The following is a 21,329-nucleotide window of genomic DNA, read 5'->3' on the forward strand; positions in this document are numbered from 1 at the left end:
TTTAAAAGAGCTGTTGGGCTCTACATGTAACTCCACAAAACACAGTGACATTGTCTGCTCACAGTTCCAGAATGCTTCTGAGCTACAAAGCATGAACCGCAGTAAACAAAGGTGAGTGAAAATAAGCCACTAAAAATGAGACTATTACTTTTCCTCTGAAAAGATGAGTGTTATTTGGCCCTAAGTTCCTAGTTGGAACATTAATCAGTACTTACTGCTGCTCGCCTCTTAAGCAAAACAGCTGACCTGTATTCATGGTCTTGGGATAAACAAGCAGCCTCTTTCAGTATTCACTGAAATGCAGCTGGGTAGGGGAAGATGTTTCAGGGCAGGGACTTTTCTCTTTCTGGCCGTGCTCAGCCTCATTTAAGGCATTTGTATGTTTTAGCTTCTCTCCCAAAGTCCTTTTTCCTCTTCTGCCATTTCTTGCCCCTTACAGAATAGCATAGATAGTTGTGGACAACTTCAGTTGTGACATTTCTAATCTTTTTGAGCTCTTCACAACGCTACCCAAAACGAAGCTGTCACCATGTGTATTCTTTAATTAGGTGCAAGATCTTTGAGGTGGGCTCTACCTCTTTCTGACATGTGGCTCCCACACCTCACACATAAGCCCAGACTGAGCACCACCACGGCAGAAATACTAACATTTTCTTCCCTCGCAATACTTCTTTTATCAGCTTGATCAGATGGACATGACTGCCTTCAGGAGCAGTTGGAAAGGACTGCTACTTATGCCTCTACCTCCCCCTCCCTGCAGCAGAGGAGCCCATTTCCACATTACACTGGTACAGCAGGAGACAAACCTAGTGGTTTACCCTGCTCTCCTCTCCCTTGTTTCCCAGTCTGGTTCTCTTCAAGCACCGAAGCTCAGCCCCCAAAACACGGCAGCCCTTTTGACCCAGGCCCAGCAAAACTCAGTGCCTTTCCCCATTAGCCTGCAAACAGGAAACAGAAGCTGGTGGAGGAGAAAGCAAAGGTGGATGCGCGCAGCATGGGGTGCTGCCCATGCTCCTGCCCCCCAGCACACAGCCCTGTGGGGGGGAAGGCAGACCCCATGCTGACTTTCCATCATTTGCCCCTCATGATGGTATCTCTTCTTCTGTTTACCTGTGTGTAGAGCTACAGGCAGGGAAGGAGCCACCTGCATGTCACAGGAAAAAAACTGGAAGACTGAGGAAAAAGAGAAGCTTGAAAGGATAGAGAAAAGAAGGACAGAGCTTGCTTTTAAAATAACCACGATCTATTAATAGTTCAAAATAGGCTTCTTAATTACAGGATGCCCTATAACCTTTACCCTTATCTACTGATTATTTGATAGGCAGTTTTGCTTGCTGCAAGCTCCTTCATAGACATAAATCAGAGCAGAGTGAGAATGCAGGAAAGGAAAGGGGGTCCTTGATGGCACAGGCTGGGTGATCACCATAAGCCTGTGGTGGAAGCAACCGAGTTAAGCAGCAGTCATTCCATGTGTCTCACAGTAAAGGGAGCACCAGGGAAGGGTAGTGCTTATTCAAGAAAAAATCTTGTTGCAAGACTATTTCTATTGTAAAATGAGTATTTTCTTCAAATACTACTAAAAAAAAAAGAAGTCTAAATTTGCTTGGAATTAAATCTCACTCTGTATAAGCCTCTACTATGGGAGGGAGATGGAAGAAGAGATGGCAAGGCAGTTAATTTTTAATCCAGTCTCCAGTTTTCCTTGCAGAGGTTGGGAAAGACGAGACTACACTTAAGTTGAAGAATAAACTCAGACTACCTGGAATAGGCTTCCCTAGCAAAGGCATTTGCTTACAGTTTATTCCCTGCAGAACAGAACAGTCAAAAGGCAATTTTAAATCTAGTGTCAGCAGAGCTACACAATAAACAACAGGCTTAGAAGTGCTGTTCAGGGTGGAAATGCAGCCTGGAAGGGGGCAGTCTGATCCATTTCTTACAATCAGATCAGCAAGCGGTAAGGGCCCAGCTCTCATTCATCTCAAGTGCAGTGTTATATGCCTGATGAAGTCTAATAACTTGTTTATTTATAAACGGATCTTTAAAAATTATAGGCAAAAAGGACACTGTAAATTATTCCTCTGTAGCAACATGGTAGCAACATGTAGCAACAACGGCAAGCACTAGCAGAAGGCCACTGCACCGCAGCCTGTTCCTGATGGGTGGCTGACTTGGAAGGTGTTCCCTGCAGAACTACCTGCCGCGCAGGAAACGGGTAAACAGGTGGACATCTGCAAAGCCTTCCCTGGCCTTCCCAGCAAAGCCTCTCCTCTTCCAAAATTAGTTACCAGGCTCGCTCGGCTCCCTTTACCAGCAAGGGAAAGCTGACCGCTGACCTTGGCATGAGTTAGTGTGAGATCTAGAAGGTCAGATGGAGAAAGAAGAGGAGATTATCCCCATTCCTCGGAAACAGAGATGAAATAGAGACCTCTCTAGCCCTGGATCTGTGCTGTCAAATCTGATGATCATTTTATTACTGCTGTTAGCTGCAAGGTCTAGTAAATCCACTCCACTCAGAAAACACACAAGCAGCCTCCTTGTTGGTGGCAAATGAAACAACTTCAGTAAACACTGAGCACTGGCTTCAGCCATGTCCTCAGTCCAGACAGTAACTTGGAAACAATGTCATTTGTTTCTGTGAGGTATCTCTTCTAAAAGGGCTACATGATACATTAGAAATACAAACATGACCAAAGACAAGCTTCCAAGAAAGATGCTTGAAGTTGCAAAATAACCTTAATTGTCCAGCTGGGTAACACAAAAACAGATGATACTGAAACGGAGGTGCAGGGGGAAGCGTGTAAGGAAAAGCCCTAATATTACATTATCTTACAATTTGACATGTTGTCCTTTGAGTTAACATTTTCTAGAGTCACGAGAATGATGGGGAATCAAAGCTTTACTTGAAAAAGTGAACTTCTGTCTCAGATGGATAAACAAGAACTAGAAAATAAGAATCCTAGCAGTTCAGAAAACAGGAAGACAGCTACCACTACCATCCCCAATACGTATTATTTTTATGAGCTCATGATTTGAAGGCAATTTTAGAATTTCTGATATTTACAACCAGGACTGTTATGGGGCATGAGTGTACTTTTCTGAGCCATTCAGACTTACATATTCATGAAATTAAGCACAGAAACAGATATTCCTCTACAATTAAGGTCTACTTAATATTTCTGAGATGTTGAGAAGGAAACTAGCAAACCTGGGAATTATGGAAAGGCAATTAAAATACAAGGGCAACAAGTACCCTTAAATGTCTAAACTCCAGTAAAGGTTAAGGATAACCAATGCCTTAGAGAAATCACACAAAGACAAATTTAAAACTCAAAAATATTATCTAAGTGCAAGCTGTGAACAAATCTGCATCCTGGCTGGGCCATGCAAGATCATAGACCGGAGAGAAAGGAATCTGATCAAGTCATGTCAAAATGATCAGATAAGCACCCTGCAGGCTCTGGCAGCCAGCTGTGAGGCACTAAATAGTAAAGAGGCAAAGTGTGCTGCCAAGGATGGGAACCTCAGTCTTAGTCTTTGGATTAAATCTTCTCTGAAAATAAAACCAGCAAACAACAGAATCCAACTCATGATCCCACTGTCCACACCAAAACATGGCAGGTACTGTTTTGCAATAAACACTTTTCCTGACCCACAAAGAGTAAAGGCATCAATGGATGACCCACTTTACCCCTGTAGCTCTGCAGCAGCAAACACACTGATTCTCAGAGGCAACCACCAGGGTGGAGGAAGCAGGATAGGAAGGAGGGCTTTTGATTTTCCAGAGAATACTAGAACACTGTTAATGTGAATAAATGGCTACGTGGATCTTTCAGTCACCATCTAGCACCGAAAGCATCGGTCTTTTTGTGCTAGTTTAGTTAGGCTGACACTCAGAGGGCAGCAAACTAGCCTGTGGAAGAGAACATTACTGGGAAGAGCATGGTATAAACATCCCAGTATGTTCAGAGATGCTGCGTTACCAGCTCATGACAGATCCAACCATAAAAGCAGGTGGAAAGAACACAGTTTTACACCATCTGTATATTAACATTAAGAGCATATACAATAAACAAGAAGAGTTAGAGAAGCTCATGAACAACAAGAAATGGATTATGGCTGGTATTGCTGAAAGCAGGTGGAATGGGGTCATGAGACTGGAAAACTAAAACTGATTATCATAACTTGCACCTTAAGGAGAAAATGGCCAAAAAAACAACAGAAAAGGTAGCATTTTATGTAAAAATATGCTGCTACTGGCTATAAACATAAAAAAAAAAATCACAGTGCTTCACAACTGCAGTTGTAACTAATAAAACTGGTTGGTTGGCACATGTTATATCATCAGACTAGCAGGCCTCACTAAATAACAGGACAAACTGCTCTTAACATAGCAATCCAGATCATGTAGAAAGAAAAGGGTGCTATCGTGGTGACTTTAAAATAAGGGACATTTAACATACACTTTGTGTGGTCAGTAATACAAATTTTCTGCTTCTAAAAGAAATGTAGGACAATTTCTTTACAGATGAGAATATCTCACATTCTGAGTCTTCAAGAAAAGAGACAAGAAGCAAATCACAAAACAATGTATTTTAACAAGTCTTGGAGAAGTTCACAAGAACAAAGGATTTACCACTACAACTGTGATACTTAAAAAGAGGAAAAGACTGGTTATTCTGACACACTCTCCAGCAAAACAATGGAACAATTGGTTTCAGTTCTCTACCAGCAATGACTCAGAGAATAAAACAGGAATACCGGTCAGCATGGTTTCAGGAAAGCAGGTTTCACCAGACATCTATTGTTTTCTTATGATGACTGGTTCAGTCAGGGCATGGGAGTAGTGCTCTTACACATTGCACATTTGCAAGGCTTACACTAGAGAAAAAGTCTTAGTATTGCAGAAAATTCTTTACCATGTGAAAATAACAAAGTATGTACGAGGTTAAAAAGTACACACCCACGCGTCACAAAATGAGGAAATAACAACAAGCCAAAATTCAGTTTTTAGGATTATGCCATGGAGATCTCTTCTTAGCCAAGCGCTGGCTAACATATGTTTCTAGTGATTTTATACTAACATGAGTTCTTTCCCAACCAAATGGGCAGATGATAGCAGGAATGGTAAGAAGGCCAGGCTACTGTTTAAAAATTGCCTGGCAAGATGGTCAGAATTCACCGAACACATTCTGATTGCCCACCTGTCCTCAAGAGTCTATGGGAGACTGACTTCTGGGGAGGAAATTTTGGCATTTGTAAAAGACAGGCACTGTCTCTGAACTGCAGGGCAAACCTTCTGTGGAAAACAGTGGCTGTGAGTCAAATAGCATAGATGGGCGCTCACTACGACTCTATCAGCTGTTCAGCAAGTGATCCTCACAGTCTCAGTCATTTCCATTCCAGCTTGTCTCCTTGAAAATCTGGTAAGACAGTTGTGTTTCTGCCACACTTTCATGCAGTGAATACAAATCTGGAGACTTTGTCCTTTACTTTCAGGTAGGCTTTTAAAAAAGGCCAAATCCCAGAACAGCAACAATCTCTTTTTCTCATTTATCCCAAAGATAACCTTCATAAAAGTATAAAATCTCTTTTACAATTCCAGTGAGAGAAATACCTTTTTACTTAGAAAGGACAATTACATTTTGGAAATGTTCTCTGGACACAGATTTCCCCATCACATGCAAAACCAGACAGAGCAATTGACACATCTTGAATTTATAAGATTAAAACAAAAGACAGAAAATTCAATTTGAAGATATTCTTCTAGTATGGTATAATTTCTCCATTCAGATTCCTCCGATTTCAAGCAACATAACTAGTGGTTTCTATAAGAACTACAATTGCAGCATCCTCATGCAGCATCTGCCCCATACAGGCAGAGCTGCAGTCCAGTTTTATTTTTCTTACACTCATGGAGAATTCTGTTTTGTTTTGACCTCTCCCTCACTCACATGGCTCCAAACATCCAATTCCATCTCTGCCAATCAAAATCTGTTCCATTGGGCTGCTCTTACCATTACACATACATATTGAACAGCTGGAACCAAGAAAAGGCACAACTAACGATTCTGAAATTTTCCAAAGAAAGTATCTTCACTTTTCCCCATTTTGAATTTTTTTTTTTTTTTTTTTTTTTTAAAGTGCATCCTGTAAAACCTTACATACACCTCAAAAACTGAATGGAACATTTTAGATTAAAGAAAGCCCTAATTTTTTAGAGAGGAGGTTGGTTTAGTCTTGCTTGCTTTTATTTCTTAATAAAATATTTATTTATGTGATCTTAAATCACATAAAAAGCCCATACAAGGCCTCTGTTGCATCTTGGTGTGAAACCAATTTCTTTTATTATCACATGGGAACCAGAATAGCTGAGGACCTCTAGCCATCAAGTACCTAACAAGTTATCAGCCCCAGTGAAAATCCGTACTTGCTGTTTTAGCCTATAAATGCAGATAAGCAAGAATGAAAGAGCCACCCAGTAGAAGTTAAAGGCTAAAGGGCAATATCTGACACCTACTCACCAACTAACTGGGTTTAGGGCAGATCAGGGTATGTGTGGCAAGGCAAAGAGAAGGGATTTCTAACTACAAGCCTGACCAAGTGAAGAACAGTCAGGCATGAGGGAACACTACTAGCAGGACAGAGCATTGCTGAAGGTAGATGGGTCAGGATCAGATCATGGTTTTTGCTGAACATAGATGGATCTGACCATGATTTTAGCAGTCAGTTCCACAAAAAGCAAACTGAATTACCTTCAGGCTAATCTGGGAAAACTCTCCAACTCAACAATCCAAACCAATATCTCCTTTGTGGAAAAACAGAGTAGTATCCCATCCAGCACTTCTTTGAAGAGAACAAGCTATAGTAAAACAGGGGTCCACGGTTGAAGGCATATGGGTCAGCTGGCAACAGTGTGATGGGGGTTACAACCACAGTGCCAGGATCAGACCTGCATCTATGCAAAGCAAAGGACTAACATGTCTGTCAGGAAGCATTTCAATGCTGACAGTGTATAAAGCCTTTAGAGAAATCCTGCTTTTGTTGGATACTAGTTTTGCTAGCTAAGCTGCTAATTTAGCATTCTGCCTGTCCAACCTGGATATTGAGCTGCACAGCTTCCTCTCTCACTGCTCACCTCTCCTTACAAGAGTGATGTTCAGCAAACTCAGGACACAAGCCCAGGGCATCAGCAGCAACACATGAACAGAACAGTTATGGGCAACTGCCCTCTTCAGAGCATTTGCAAGGACCAGGTTGGACTGAAAAAAATGTCTCTCTCTCTAAGGTACACTCAATGACTGAAGAGATGACTGCATGTAAAAAATCTTGGTATTAACAGAAGTACCTTAGGCCGAACAGGACATAGGCTTAATTAGTGTATGTAGTGCATGTATACGCACATGCATACAACTAGCCATACTTGAATTTTACAGCACTACACAGAAATAAGGCATTTCTGTATGTCTGATGTTCCCTAAATTGTATTTGACTCTTGAATAGTCACTCCCTTGTCACAGTCACCTGAGAGAAATATATCGTTAGTGCTAATCATGAGATGCAATATCTAGAATTGGTTTTCCCCTACATGCCATTTGTTAAACACTCATGATTATTAAACACACATACACTTTTACAGTTCTGTACCAAAACCCAAAATTATAATGAAAGCAGAAACTATAAGCTGACTGAAAGATACATTCACTTTACTTTCAGAAATGTGTTCCAAACTGAAGAGTGCAATCTCCTTACTTTCCATATATGATCTGGCAAACCTGACCGTCTGCTTTGTGCAGCAAGTAGCAGAAATAGATAATTTGCATCAGTCTGGATTTAACTCAACAACATCAACATATCGTTCTTACCACCTTTGCAAAAACAATCAATTTCCACCAAGCACATCTCAGAATAATAAGCTTTCCAATTTTCCACAGAAAAATGCTTTTCAGGGAAGCAGGAAGGGCAGGAATAAAAAAATATTTTTCACTTAAAAATTTATTACTTCAACTTTCCTCACCAAACAAAATCCCTTCGGTGTAGGCAAGTGGGCTTCAAAAGTAGTGGAGGGACATTTATACATCTACACACAAGCAAGAAGTCCCTTGTCCTGACTGGCTCAATAAATGTGAATCAAACATATTATAACAAAGCTTTGCCTTCTTTGTAAGATAGAGAAATTACTAAATATCAGACTTGACTTTGGAAGAATGTTTAGTGGTATCCAAATATCTACTTTCTCCTACATTAAAAAAAAAAAAAAAGGAATTGAGTGAGATGAGATACATGAAATGTTGGCTTCCTGTTCACACTGGAGAACTGCAGTGAGATATCAACACTAATTTCTCAACTTAGGAAATGGAGGAGATGACATTAATTCTTTCACATATGCAGTTTGTCCTCTCAGCTGTTTTATGGGTCTTTGAGTTCAACAAATTTAACAAAAACAAAGAAATTATAAAGCATTAGACAGCCTGACCAAACATCCTCTGCCTCTCAGTAACAACCTGAAAAATTCTGTAGCTCTGATTACAGCCTGAGTTTTATGTTGTTACTGCAGTATTTCTCTAGATAAGTCTTCATAAAAAGAAGAGGCTTTAGACCAGCTATTTCTAATGCAATAAGCAAGCAGAATTAAAACTGAGATATGAACCTTTGAGCTGTCACCATACATCCTGAACCAAAAACAGATGAACATTTATTTTTGTTTTGCAATTAATTTTGAATAATGTGATGGGCTCTGACCTGGTAAAGCTCCTACTCGTCCTATTGGTAGATCCCCAAACTCTGCAGGCTGAAGAAATGACAAATTTTGCTGTATTTTTACATGCATTACAGTCTGACTCATAGTTAAACCATGTTCAGAAGGAAGTGCTCCTTGTAGGTGGTGAGAAAACAGCTAATTTGGTTAAAAGCTATTACGCTAAATCTATCAACCAACCATTTGATTAGTGTACTATTGTATCAGAATTTCTGACGCGTTGTGGTGGCACGCAGTTTCTCTGAAGGCATCACCTACTTTGTGAACTGATTATTAACCTTAATTCTTCTCAAAGCCCTTAAAACAACATTCTGAAATATATTCTGAAGCCTCTACATGACACCAGTGTGCAGATCTTTAGAAGGGCTGTGCAACTAATAATACCCAGCTGAACCTAGGAGGCAACAGGGCATTACTATAACCATTATTAAAATCAGTTATTAATTCGTTCCAAAGCATTCCCCAAGCCTGGCAGCTACCACTCCAAAGGTTAGCATGGAATACATGTGAGGCAGTGCTGCCAAGTCACTCGAGCCAATGTGGCTTTAGCCTCTTACTGAAAGAGTCTTTAGATTCATAACAATAAAGTATTTGAAATAGCCAAAGACTGAAAGTCTGAGAATAAACCATCTCATTTCATGCATGGTTCAAGCACCACTAAAAGCATTCAGCTGTGCTTGCTTCTTCCAGTGGAAACCAAAGGCCCTCAGAACCCAAAATGTCATTTCTTTGTTCCCTGAGCCAAAATGCTAAATATGCTGTTTAAAGCTGGCTGGATCCCTGCCCCAAGAAGAAGGGGCCAACCACTCTATCTTTTTGTTACAATGCTAACTACACCCTAGAAATGGTTTGGGGTCCAAAAGGATCAAGTCTTACATTATGAAAAAAGGAAACAAACTCTCCAAGGAGCAGTGACTGCTGACCTGAAACTTCCCCGAGTGGCCCTAAGCACTCATCAGCAGATGCACAGGGAAAGAGCACTAGTTCAGAAAAAACAGCTATTTACCAAAGCGTAACACAACATCATGTTGGTAATTTCTTAAAAAGATCAAGCTCCCATATCACATGAAAAGTCCAAAAACTGTCCACAATAACATTCCATACTTTCCAGAAGAAAGAGGAGGAGGAAGGAGGAGACCATGCAAAGAGTTACTAAGCCTTTTTACCAGCCTGTTTATTTTTGTTGCCCCTGTAACGTGCACTCGCACTTACCTGACCAAGGGAAGGAAGTGTTGCATATGCCATGGACTGATTCATCATTCCTTTCTGCTTCATGATGAGCATACGTTTCTGTTCCTCGCTCAGGTGTGCCATCTGAGCTTGCAACTGGGGCTGCTGGGACTGCTGCTGCTGGATGTACGGCATCATAGGGTTCTTGCTGGGATTTGGCATTGGTGGGGTCATCCTCTGACTCAGCTCAGCATTGAAGTGGGTCAGAGGTTTGGTGTTGCCGTAAGAAAGCATGTTGGGCTGTTTGCTTAAGGAGTTTGTGCCCAAGTTATTTGGCTGCTGACTGATCATATTAATGTGATTTTGAGGGAGGTAGTTATTAATTGTGGTCTTCTGTGGATTGTTTGCCATAGGAGGCACTATTGGATTTTGGTTGTTAAAGGCTTGGGGATACATCATTGGACTATTTGGTTTGTCAGCGCTGAAGGGTCCTCCATATGGACTAGATGGAGGGCCTGCAGGTGACCAGCTTGAGGCTTGATTTGGATGCTGCTGCTGCTTCTGCTGCATGAGCTTAGCTCTCTGCTGCTGCTGGGCAGCCATTTGCTTGAGCTGTTCAGCAGGAGACAAGTCAGCACTTGGCATATTCACAGGCCCAGGTCCTGATCCCGCCACAGCTGCTGCTGGATTCATGAGATAGCCGTTTCCAGACCGTGCCTGCGTCTGCCCTGGAGTGTGGACCTGACTGGGAGTTTGAGGTGATTGAACAACACAGTTTCCTGGTGACCCGGCAGGGATTGGGGCTGGCGGGGCACTGGACACAGAAGCTATGCTAGAGGCTGTGGAGACGTTTGAAAATGGAGGACCAGAAGAAGAAGGTCTCACCTGGGGAGACCCTAATGGGACGTGAGCAAATGGAGAATGAGATGGATCGCTTTTCACACTTGCGCTCTCTTGAGTCTCTGTGGCAGGCCTGGGAAATTCTGGCTCCTTCTTCTCTTCAAAGTCTTCATTGAACAAATCTTGTATATCATCTTCTGGAACAGTGTTTGCTAGTTCATCTATTAGCTCCTGCCACTCTTGATCGTTCAGGTTAATGTCTGAGAAGAGCTTGTTTTGATTTGAAAGAGATGTTTCCGAAGTGTCTATGCAGCTGGGGTCATCCAAAGGCTCTTGCTTTAGCTCCTTGTTCTGCAGGATATTAAAACTATCATCTAGCTCATTGCAGCCATTAATGGGGAGCTTTATCTCAGAAAGCCCACCGTTCTTACCCAAGTCTTCTAGACCGCTATTATGAGTTCCACTGTTCTGCAGGGGAGCTTTCATATCAAGCTGGTGAAGAGGAGAAACAGCGGGCAAAGGCAAGTTATTGGGCAAGCTGTTGATTGCCTCAATGCCTGGTACATCCTTCCGTATCCGCTTGCTGGTTGGAGAAAAGCTCCCATCACAAACTCCATTCTGCTGTTCGCCATTGAGAGGTGAACGTGCACCTTCCAACTTCCTTTTCACTGTCTCTTGAAGCTTAAAGAAAAAGAAGAGGAAAAAAAATAATTAACCAGCTGCAGAGACAAAACCAAAATGCTGATGAGTCTTGTGACAGATACTCCTCATCAAGTCTACCAGTGAAAATAATTTTTAAAAACCCTGACTAGGAAGTTTCTTTTATTTCATTCTTAAGCCTTGATCAATTTGAGAAGACAGTTTAAAACAAAACAAAATACATACCAAAAAACCTCAAACCAAACCTGCCCCTGAATAGGAGAGCAGGACTGTAAAATATATCTGTCCTCTCCAAGCTAACAGAATTTTATGGAGAAAGTTGAATAATTCAACTTTTTGGTGCCTAACACAGTGAAAAGTCTTAAACTGGACCAAAAAAATTGCATCACTAAAATTTACTATTTACTCTAAACATTTTTTTTAAGTTTCTAGATGCTTCTTGAAAAATACCTGCAATACAACTGATAGACTACTTGTACAGAAACTATTTTTTTTTTTGAAAAAATTAATTAACAAAGTTTCATTTGTTTAGCTCTCTATTCTTGGCTTCAAAACATACTGTGAATCAGTTTTAAGCAAGGGAAAAAAGACATCCACCTTAAAAAACAGAAGGCACTTTGCATGACGTTAACTCAATCAAATAGTGAAAAAAAAGAGTGCTAATGAAAAACTTGTGTGCTAGGAGCTAACTTAAAAGATAAGTAACTGACAGAAATGATAGCAAGACAAGTCTCCAGGAAAGCAATTAAATTAGAATATAAGAATGCTATAAAAAATAGTGCATTAATATAAGTTTTAATTTGGGTTAAAAGAGACATAGCAAAGCACTGTTATCAACCCGCAATTCTCTCCTATCACACCCAAAGTTAAGTCCTCTGCTTATGTACCAGGCTAAAAAAAGCAGCCTTCTTCAGCTAAGGCAAAAAACAATAGTGGGGAGGGGAGGAAGCAAAGAGGTCACAGCTCTAGCAAACGCCTTCAGGGCACACTTGCATCCTTGATACTAGAACAATAGAAAACAAAATACTGAAAGATTTTATCAATTTTTTAAAGTATTTTAACTGGTATGAAAAATCCCAGAATCACAGCTCCCACCCCTTCCCTAACCTAGAGGTCCTCAACCTTCTTTCTTCCCACAATCCAGATCCCATTTATTTCTCCCATCCCAGAGGGCTAGTTCCCCTTTCATCCCGTATACAAGACAGGCAAATAAATCCATATCTCATGCCCATTTTAGAGGGGTTCTGAGAAGGCTGTGCCCTCCTCTGGCCCTTCAGGCTTGTGGGGCTCTTCAGCACATGACACAGAAGGACATGGCACGCACTTGTTGCTGCAGTCCCAGCCGAACATGGTGGGACACTAAGCTATGTGCTGGTCCTCTGCAGAGATATGACTTTCCTCTGCAGAGATGTGACTTCTATAGCAAAGCAGAAAGGCCAGTCTATGAGTCCTTTAAGCAGACCATCAACTCCTTGACTTGTGCTGGAGCAGAAGCGCTTTTTCAAATGAGAAAATTATTAACCCATGGCTAAGAGTCACCAGTGACCCCAGTTGGTGTAAGTGCCTGAGACTTTGCTGCCTGTTCCCCCTGCACAAAGCCAGTGCATGCCAAGCCTCCCACAGGCTGAAATTCTTGGCTTCTGTGGTGCTGCATGGCTGCAGCCTCTGCCGTGTGGACCACTACTCAGCCAGTCTCCTCCACTGGTGTAAGATACTCATACAGCTCCTTGGTCCACGTCCTCCTCCACCCCTGGCTGGGGGTCAGGGAACAGCAATGCCAGTGGTTTACACTGGGAAGTTCCTCTCCTTGTGCCACAGGTTGTGACAGGGAACCCATCTGCAGCAAAACAGGGACCAGAAGGCTGTGAGCATGTTTTGGGCCTCTCCACTGCTTGCATGGAGTCCCTGTTCCTCGATGCCCACTCCTCCCCCCTCACACAACTGCAGCAGCTCTTGCCCACATGAGTTCCACAGATGGTCAGGGATGGGGTCCTGCACATGGCAGCACACATCACACTGCCACTCTCTTGGTAACAGCCTTGCACAGTCATGTTAATCAGCCATACTCAGGAGCAGACTGGGTGGTGGAGCTCGGAGCCTCGGAGTACATGCACGGCCTTTCATTTCTCTGTGCCACGGACAGCAGGAAGAGGTGCTTGCACAGGGGTGGTAATTGCCTCATCTGTGCCAGTTACCAGCAATGTGGAAGGTAAGTCAACATCCAGGACTAGTGTAAAAGAGAAAAATTAGATCTCACAAGGAGGCTTATGATATGGCTCTCACCTCCCCTGCTTCCCTCCACTAAAAACCTATGCTAAGCTTAACACCACTGTATGGCATTACAGCTCCCTGCTGCTTTTTGACCAGTGCAACTGGCATGTGGCAGAAGACTACAGCTGAGCCACCGAGCTTGTTTCACTGCTCTTTATATAACCCTGGTTCAGATCCCAGAGACAAGGAAAGGACAATACGGATGTGGTAATGGCACCACTTCACAAGTATGGAAGCAGTGCAGTCGCTTCCAAGTTTCCTTTCTCCAGAGCAAGAAAAGAGCAAGCCAATCTGGCCTCAAGGGCAAGTTGTCAGTAACACAGTTGATATAATGACTTAAAATAGCATATTTAAATATTGCCCCTAATGGGCCACTCACACAATTTACAGCTGAAATCACCCATGTCAACTCCAAAGCTCCTTCAGTACAAAGTCACGATCCCTCTTTGCCTTCCACATCAGAGAAACAATCACTGAATGACAAGTGACTCAAGATCAAGTTCAACGGGCACACACACACAAAAGCATGGTTGGAAGAAATGTGCAAAACTTGCAATGGTCCTTTGCCCCAAGTTCATATTGGCCAAATGCTGGGCTAAAGTAAGAACAGACAGAACCACAGAATCGTTATGTTTGGAAAAGATCTAAGCCAAATCATCCACCCAGGAGAATAAAACCCAAACAAAACAAAACCAAACCAAAAAAAATCCCCCAAAACACCACACCAAACCACAAAACAACAACACAGGAAGACCCACCATGCCCACTAGAGGATGTCCTGAAGTGCCACTTCTACACATTTTTTAATACCTCCAGGGATGGTGACTCCACCACCTCCCATGGCAGCCTGTTCTAGTGCCTGACTATTCTTTCAGTAAAGAAATTCTTCCTACTATCTAGTCTGAAACTCCCCTGGAGCAACTTCAGGCCATTTCCTCTAGTCCTATCACTATTCACTAGGGAGAAGAGGCCAACACCCAACTCACCACCACCTCCTTTCAGGTAGTTGTAGAGAGCAATGAGGTCTCCCCTCAGCCTCCTACAAACTAAACAATTCCAGTTCCCTTAGCCTCTCCTCATAGACATACCAAAGGATGTGGCAATAGTCTTCTAGCTGTGAAGAAAAGTTAATGTAAGAGACAGGGAAAAAAAACCTTAATTTGTTTTAATGACAAGTCAGGGATTAGTGAGAGTGATTATCTCCTGAGAAATGCAAAAGTACTGGCTCCATACATTTCACAGGAGTTTGAAGGTATCCCTTACAGAAATTTGGTAAGAGTGATATGCTTTCACATAGTTTCACACTTTCAGGTTTCACATCATTTACTAATTTATCCTGAATCCATCACCTTATTTGTACATGAACGTTTACCAAAAGAATCAAAACTATCTTGTGGCAAAAAAGCAGCCCTAAAAACATCAGCTCCTGAAGATTTCATCATGTGCTGCAACTTGGATGTCCTCCTGTACAAATATACAGTGACTTCAGTGAAAGCAAAAGCAGGCCCAGTACATAAATATTAAAAATAATGTTTATCATGCATTACAACAAAAGATAGCTTTAATATGGAAACTATTTTCCATCAAATATCAAATGTACATAAATTGCGCCTTGTCGCAAATGAAAACAAAATCAAGCTTATTCTAAGTTTGTATCTCCACTTTATTCTCCTTCATAGGTATTAGGATTTGGGGAGGTTAACCGCACTAGAAAAAACAACAACAACTAATATTTTTCTTCTCTTTGATTACGGAATAAATAGACAGAAACACAACACGAAAGGTTTATGAGAAGGCAATGCGCTGGACACAACTTTGGCAGGTGGGGAAGCACCTTGGCTCCAGCATTTTGGAGGAGTTAGGAGACGTAAAAATAGATACATTTCTTCTTTTTGAGGTACAACACCAAAATATTCTTACCAAATTATTTCAATGCAAACATTCATTTTCCTATATTTCTTTCATTCCCAATCACCACGTCAACTATCAGATGGCTTTAATATCATACACTGACCATATTCTGGCAAACTGTTTACCACCACCAAGACTTCTCAGTGCCTTCGAACTAAAATCGCAGCACTTCTCCTTCCCTCTGTAAAAACTATGTCTGAAGTATAGTATTCTCCTATAAAATGTCTTCCCTCTCCTTCTAAGCAGTATAGACTGTGTGCATGTGATTTACAGTATGCATCATAACGATATTAACAGCAGCTTAGACATTTATGTCTAGGAGCAGATGACTCTTGATCCATAAAAGGAAAATATTAAAACAAAAATATTAAAAGAAAATAAAACTATTGTCAGTTTCACAGGTCTTTAGTTTTATTCACACAGGAAAATCCAGCCAATGGACCTGCATTTCACAGCACGTTTCTACCCCAAAGCAGAAGAGGGTGAAGCAGGACTTACTGTTCTTTCTATGCTTTTGGAGAAACTCTAGTTGCAGAGCCAGAAAAGGTCAAACTTTGGTGGGCTGACTTTTGAATGACTCTTGACTGGACGAGAAGTGGGGGAGACAGGCTGTGCACACAAACATGCAGATACACATGGACCCAAATGGTCTAATCCAAACCCTCCTGAAATTTTCAGTGGAGCTGCTCAGACAGACCAGCTGCCATGACAGACCAGATGCATAAACAAGAGAGCACTGAAGCTGTCGGCAGGGCTTTCATCTGCGGGGAGAAGCTGCTCCCCTTCATCCCACCAGCAGCAATTCATTTTTCAAAAGAAATTAGACTGAGATGCTGTTGTTATAGCAACACTGAGCCACTCGCTGGCCCATCCTCCACCATCGGTGGGTGGCTGCTCCAGTCATCCATGGGGAGTGACCAGGGCTGTGGTGGCAGCTTAGTCCCTTCATTGCTCTTTTTTTAAAAAAAAACAAAAACAAAAAACAAAACATAAGGGTGAAGGGAGGCAGGGAAGGAAGCTGAAAGGCTAAATTCTCTTTCTGCCTGTAGAGGCTGAGCACGATTCACGAACTAACACAGGCATGCTTTCACTCAGTGGCCAGATGATCTATGAGCCCACAGACAAGGAGGCTGGGGTCACATTTACAGGTGCTGTCATGCACCAGATACACAGCACACACATTGCTGCTGCCTTTTCTCTTGCTAAGGCAGCTCCAGCCACTTCAATAGGAGGCAAGGGTGACAACTGTGGGAGGATGGTCATGCCTGCTACCCAGCTGTGCCAGGATGTGCCTTGTTTCATAGCCATCTTTGCTCCCCATGAGAAAGCAGAGAAACCAGCCAAAGCCAAAAGTTCATCTACCTCAGAGAACATGCATGTTTACAAAAAACATTGAGTTATCATATTCTGCACACTGCTCTCCTGTGATTCTTTCTGTTAAAAAAAATACAATAAATCGGTCTTTTCCATTCCTCATGTTGAATCACAGTCTGGCCCACCAGCCATCCGTGTTCAGGTGGGCTTCATCACCCCAATTCAGCCATCTCCAGCCTGCACCCCAGTGACTGAGTCAAGTTTGCTCCTTAACTTCCCATCTGCACTCAAATCCTATCAACAACTTTGCAAGTGTCCCAGGGGTTGCTGTGACACCAAGCAATTTGATCTGATGTGACAGCTCTCCTAAGGAAAGACGTAATGGTCACAACCACCTCATCTGAGACCAATATGGAATAATCAGTATTGCTATTTACATGACAGCAACTCAGCTCCAACATTTGAAAAGATTCCTCATTTCATGTCTGTCTGTCCTTTCTGTACCATTTCTGAGTCTGCCATCCAAAAGCCAACAGAGCCAAAGGGCATCACTGCCTGAGGTACAATCACATCTTGTGAACACTGAAGCCCATCAGCCCCACCCTAGCCTCTTAATGACACTAGTGGCAGGCGTCACACAAAGGTGGCAGGGAGTGCAGGACAGCCTTCCAAAAGCTGAGTTAGAGCTGATCTCAGACAAGTGGCCAAGCAAAGCAGAGGTGGGTTACATACCACTGCTTCCAACAAACGAAATAATTTTGTGGATCAAAACCACTCCCCTACTACTCAAATTTCTTCGCACTGCTGAAAGCCTTGCACCAACCCTGCTGACTCACAGGATGAAGCCTGACATAGCAAATTGATTTTGGATCACAATTGCTCACTTAAAGCACATGCTGTGCTCTTCCATGCTGGGTCTGCCTGCCCAGTTCTTGTTGGCCAGGGCAATGTTTCAAATGTGCAGGAAATTCACATAGTGAAATCTGTTTGAAGTTGGTAAAAACGCAATCTGCCAACCTAGCCTGTAACCTGTTCAATTCTGCAGGCTCACGGAGTAACCTCTGCCTCATGAAGGAGGTTGAACCTTTGCTTTTACTGAAGTTGCTAAGGGCTGCTAGAGACTGTTACTGCCCTTGTTTTTGCAATTAGCCATAGGAATCACAGAAGGGATGGAAGGGACATTAAAATTATATATTCCCACCCCTCATGCATGGGCAGGGACACCTCCCACTAGACAATGTTACTCAAAGCCCCATCCAACCTGGCCTTGAACACTTCCAGGGATGCGGCATCCACAGCATCTTTGGGCAACCTGTGCCAGTGTCTCACCACTACCACTCACATAGAAAATAATTTATTCCTAGTATCTAATCTAAATCTACCCTCCTTCGTCTTGAAGCCATTCCCCCTAGTCCTATCCCTACATGCTCTTGTAAAAAAATCTCTCCCCAGCTTTCCTGCAGCTCCTTCAGGTACTGGAAGGCTGCTATGAGGTCTCTCCGGAGCTTTCTCTTCTCCAGGCTGAACAACCCCAGCTCTCTCAGACTGTCTTCATAGGAGAGATGCTCCAGCCCTCTGATCACCTCTATAGCCCAGGGAAGGTTGCTCTCTTGGGCAGTGAGAGCAAAGAATAGCTGCTGCCTGGATGCTAAGCAGGCAGTGCAGAGCCCTTGCCAGAGCTGCCTGCCCCAGCCAGCTGTCAGGCTCCCAGCCACCAGTGAGAACTGGATCATGCTGGGAGGTCAAGCTGAGAACAGTGAAGAAGGGTAACAAAAAGGCACTGGTTGAGAGAAAAACAGACACAGCACTGGTGAAGTCAAACCAGGCAAACACTATGACTCCACCCGCCCTCAGTCAGCTGAGTGAGGATGCTGATGTGTGCTAAAACAGCTCAAGGAAAGCCAGAACTGGCACGAGCTTTCATCAGAGCTTTGAGAGAGCAATGAATAGGATAAGGGAAAGGGACATAATTCTGTAGAGACAGATAGAGAAAGAGATAGCTTCTCCCATGGCTCAGCTCTGCTTGACCACATGTATTTTCATCACAGACGAACGAAGTTTTACTTCTGTTGCTTAGGTCCTGCAATGAGAGGACTTCCAGCTCTGTGTGTGTTAATTTCATCAAAATAAAAAAGATAAGCATGTACATCTTCACTGATCTTTACTGCAGTCTTTTAAAACACCCTGTTGCACTACTGCCAGAAACACATTCCTACTGTAAAAATGAACACTGTGGAGAATGCCTAGCTAGAAAGAGATGCAGGAGTAAAGAAATCTGTATAAAAACAAAAAAATATAAAAAAAACCAACTACACTGCTGAAATTGTATGTGTCTAGATCAGACCAGGGAAAAAAGCCTGAACCTTCTGAAGCAAAGTGCATGTAACATATCAATTCCAGTTTGCCTTTAGAATACTTTTATTTCATAGTTTCTGTCTCTCCCTCTGCACAATTCCAACTTAAATATGAATGCAAAAAACACTAAATGACACACTTCTGTGGAGATTTGGCATGCAGGGTCCCTGGGGAAGTTGTCGAGTAAACACAAGCAATGGATGCAATTAATTTTCTCAATATATAATTATTGGTAAGTTTAACTGGACTTTAAAGCACAAATTATTTCATGGATGAAGTGCTGTCATCATGTCAAACTGCCTTCCTGCCCAAGCGTATGATCCTCCTCTTCAGGTCCATCCAATTTAATCCTGCTTTAGCCCAATAGGATAAACACTGCCAAAGCAGTAACCTCATCACTTCGGGAGTGCCAGCATTCCTCTGTTTGTGCAAAAGTCTTAACAAAGGTGCAAAGAGCCTGAGAGCTAAACTACTTAGCTGGCAGTGCCTACCCCTGTCTCTCACACCCAACAGCTGAGCTACATACTCCCTGCAACTGTCCTTGCAGACGGCAGGAGCTACGTTTTTCAAAGCACGTTATGAGGATTTAGTCAGGCAGCCTCTAATTGACTTGTCTGGGAGTTGTGCTGATAAATCTTCACCCTTTGAAAACATTCCCAATCTGCTTTGTATCTGGATAGGAGAGAAGCTAATGATAAAAAGCAGACACTGTCGATTATTAAAGCTGTAATTCCTGAAGAACTCCTGCAAATCATGGTAGAAAAGAAATGCAGGAACCTTTTTTTGTGTTTTAAACTAAGAAGCAGCTAAGTAACACATCCAGTGTTGTTGCACACGCACCATAGCTACTCATTCACAACTCACTTGTGCTCTTTAAACTATATGCAACACTAGAAATGGCTTCCTGGGGAAAATCTTGCCCTAATTCATCCTTGGATGGGCACAAGCTGTAGCAAGCTAGTGAAGCGTGCTGCCTAGCAAAAGGGCATTTGGGACAGGAGTGTGTTCTTGTGCTCTGCAAAGGAGCAGCAGCGCTTTGCTTTCCTTCATCATTGAGGCACTGGTAGGATATGAGCTCTGTTTATGACTAAAGTCTTGGCTAACTTCTGTAAGGGAAAAGCCCTTCCTATGCTTAGAGCAAGCAAATTACTTTCCAGATGCATTCAAAATGCTGCCATGGTATAATCTACATGCATAATATAATACTCTAGAATATTCTTGGAGAAACTCCCAAGAAGGAAACAGAAGAGACAAGTGATGGTAGAGGCATGACAGTACTCCCCTGATGACACCGTTGGTTTCCACAGACTACAAGCTTTTACTCAACCTCTTTTATTACCACAGCCTGTCTAGTATTTGATCTCTAGAAGACCCATAGCTAGCTGTAAGAAGGCTGAACTCAGAAATGGTGTGGTTGTCTCTCATTCATTTCACTGGTGTTACTTCCCAATAAACATCACCTCACCTCAATATAGCTACTTATTCCACAGCTGCATGAAGTAGTACCTTCCAGTTCCTCAAATCAATGTGGGGTAAGTAATTTGAGGGATTATTCCACATGACTAAGTTCAAGTTTGTGCTTTCCAAAGCAAAAGGTTTGATACAATCGGAAAAGGAAGAAAACGAGAGCCAGATATTGTATACCCTGAAGTTGCTAGTGCCCACACATTTTATTCACCCTCTTGGGGTAATACCATCATAAATGAAACCTCCACTTGAAAGTAATTTAAAGATCAGAATTAACAGATTTCCACAACTAACACATAAAAAAATCTCATGAACAAACAACAGGACAAGTTATACTGTGCTGCAAACAAAACGGTCAATTTATCCGAGAGCTTGTCTCTGTAAGTCTGCCTCCTCTTCCCCAGCTGTCCCTTGTGTCTGACTGTGCAGAATGTCTGATCACATAGGTGACCTGAAGATGTCTTGGCAAGGACAAATACTTCTAAAGGAGTGCAGGTTATCTAAGTACAGGTTGAACTATTAACAGTGCAGTACACATTGCAAAGGAAACCCAAGCATGGGAGGGGGTGGGGGGAGAAGGAGGAGG

General features: G+C 42.4%; 1 protein-coding gene across 1 annotated transcript in view; it reads right to left on the bottom strand.

Annotated features, from left to right (window-relative positions):
* MAML3 (mastermind like transcriptional coactivator 3) overlaps positions 1–21,329 on the bottom strand; it is a 247,577-nt gene that overhangs the window by 80,222 nt on the left and 146,026 nt on the right. The window contains exon 2 of the mRNA XM_051618688.1: positions 9,968–11,446. Coding sequence (XP_051474648.1) covers positions 9,968–11,446 — 1,479 coding nt within the window. The remainder of the gene's footprint in view (positions 1–9,967; positions 11,447–21,329) is intronic.

This window comes from Apus apus, chromosome 4 (assembly GCF_020740795.1).
Source record: "Apus apus isolate bApuApu2 chromosome 4, bApuApu2.pri.cur, whole genome shotgun sequence".
NCBI lineage: Eukaryota > Metazoa > Chordata > Aves > Apodiformes > Apodidae > Apus > Apus apus.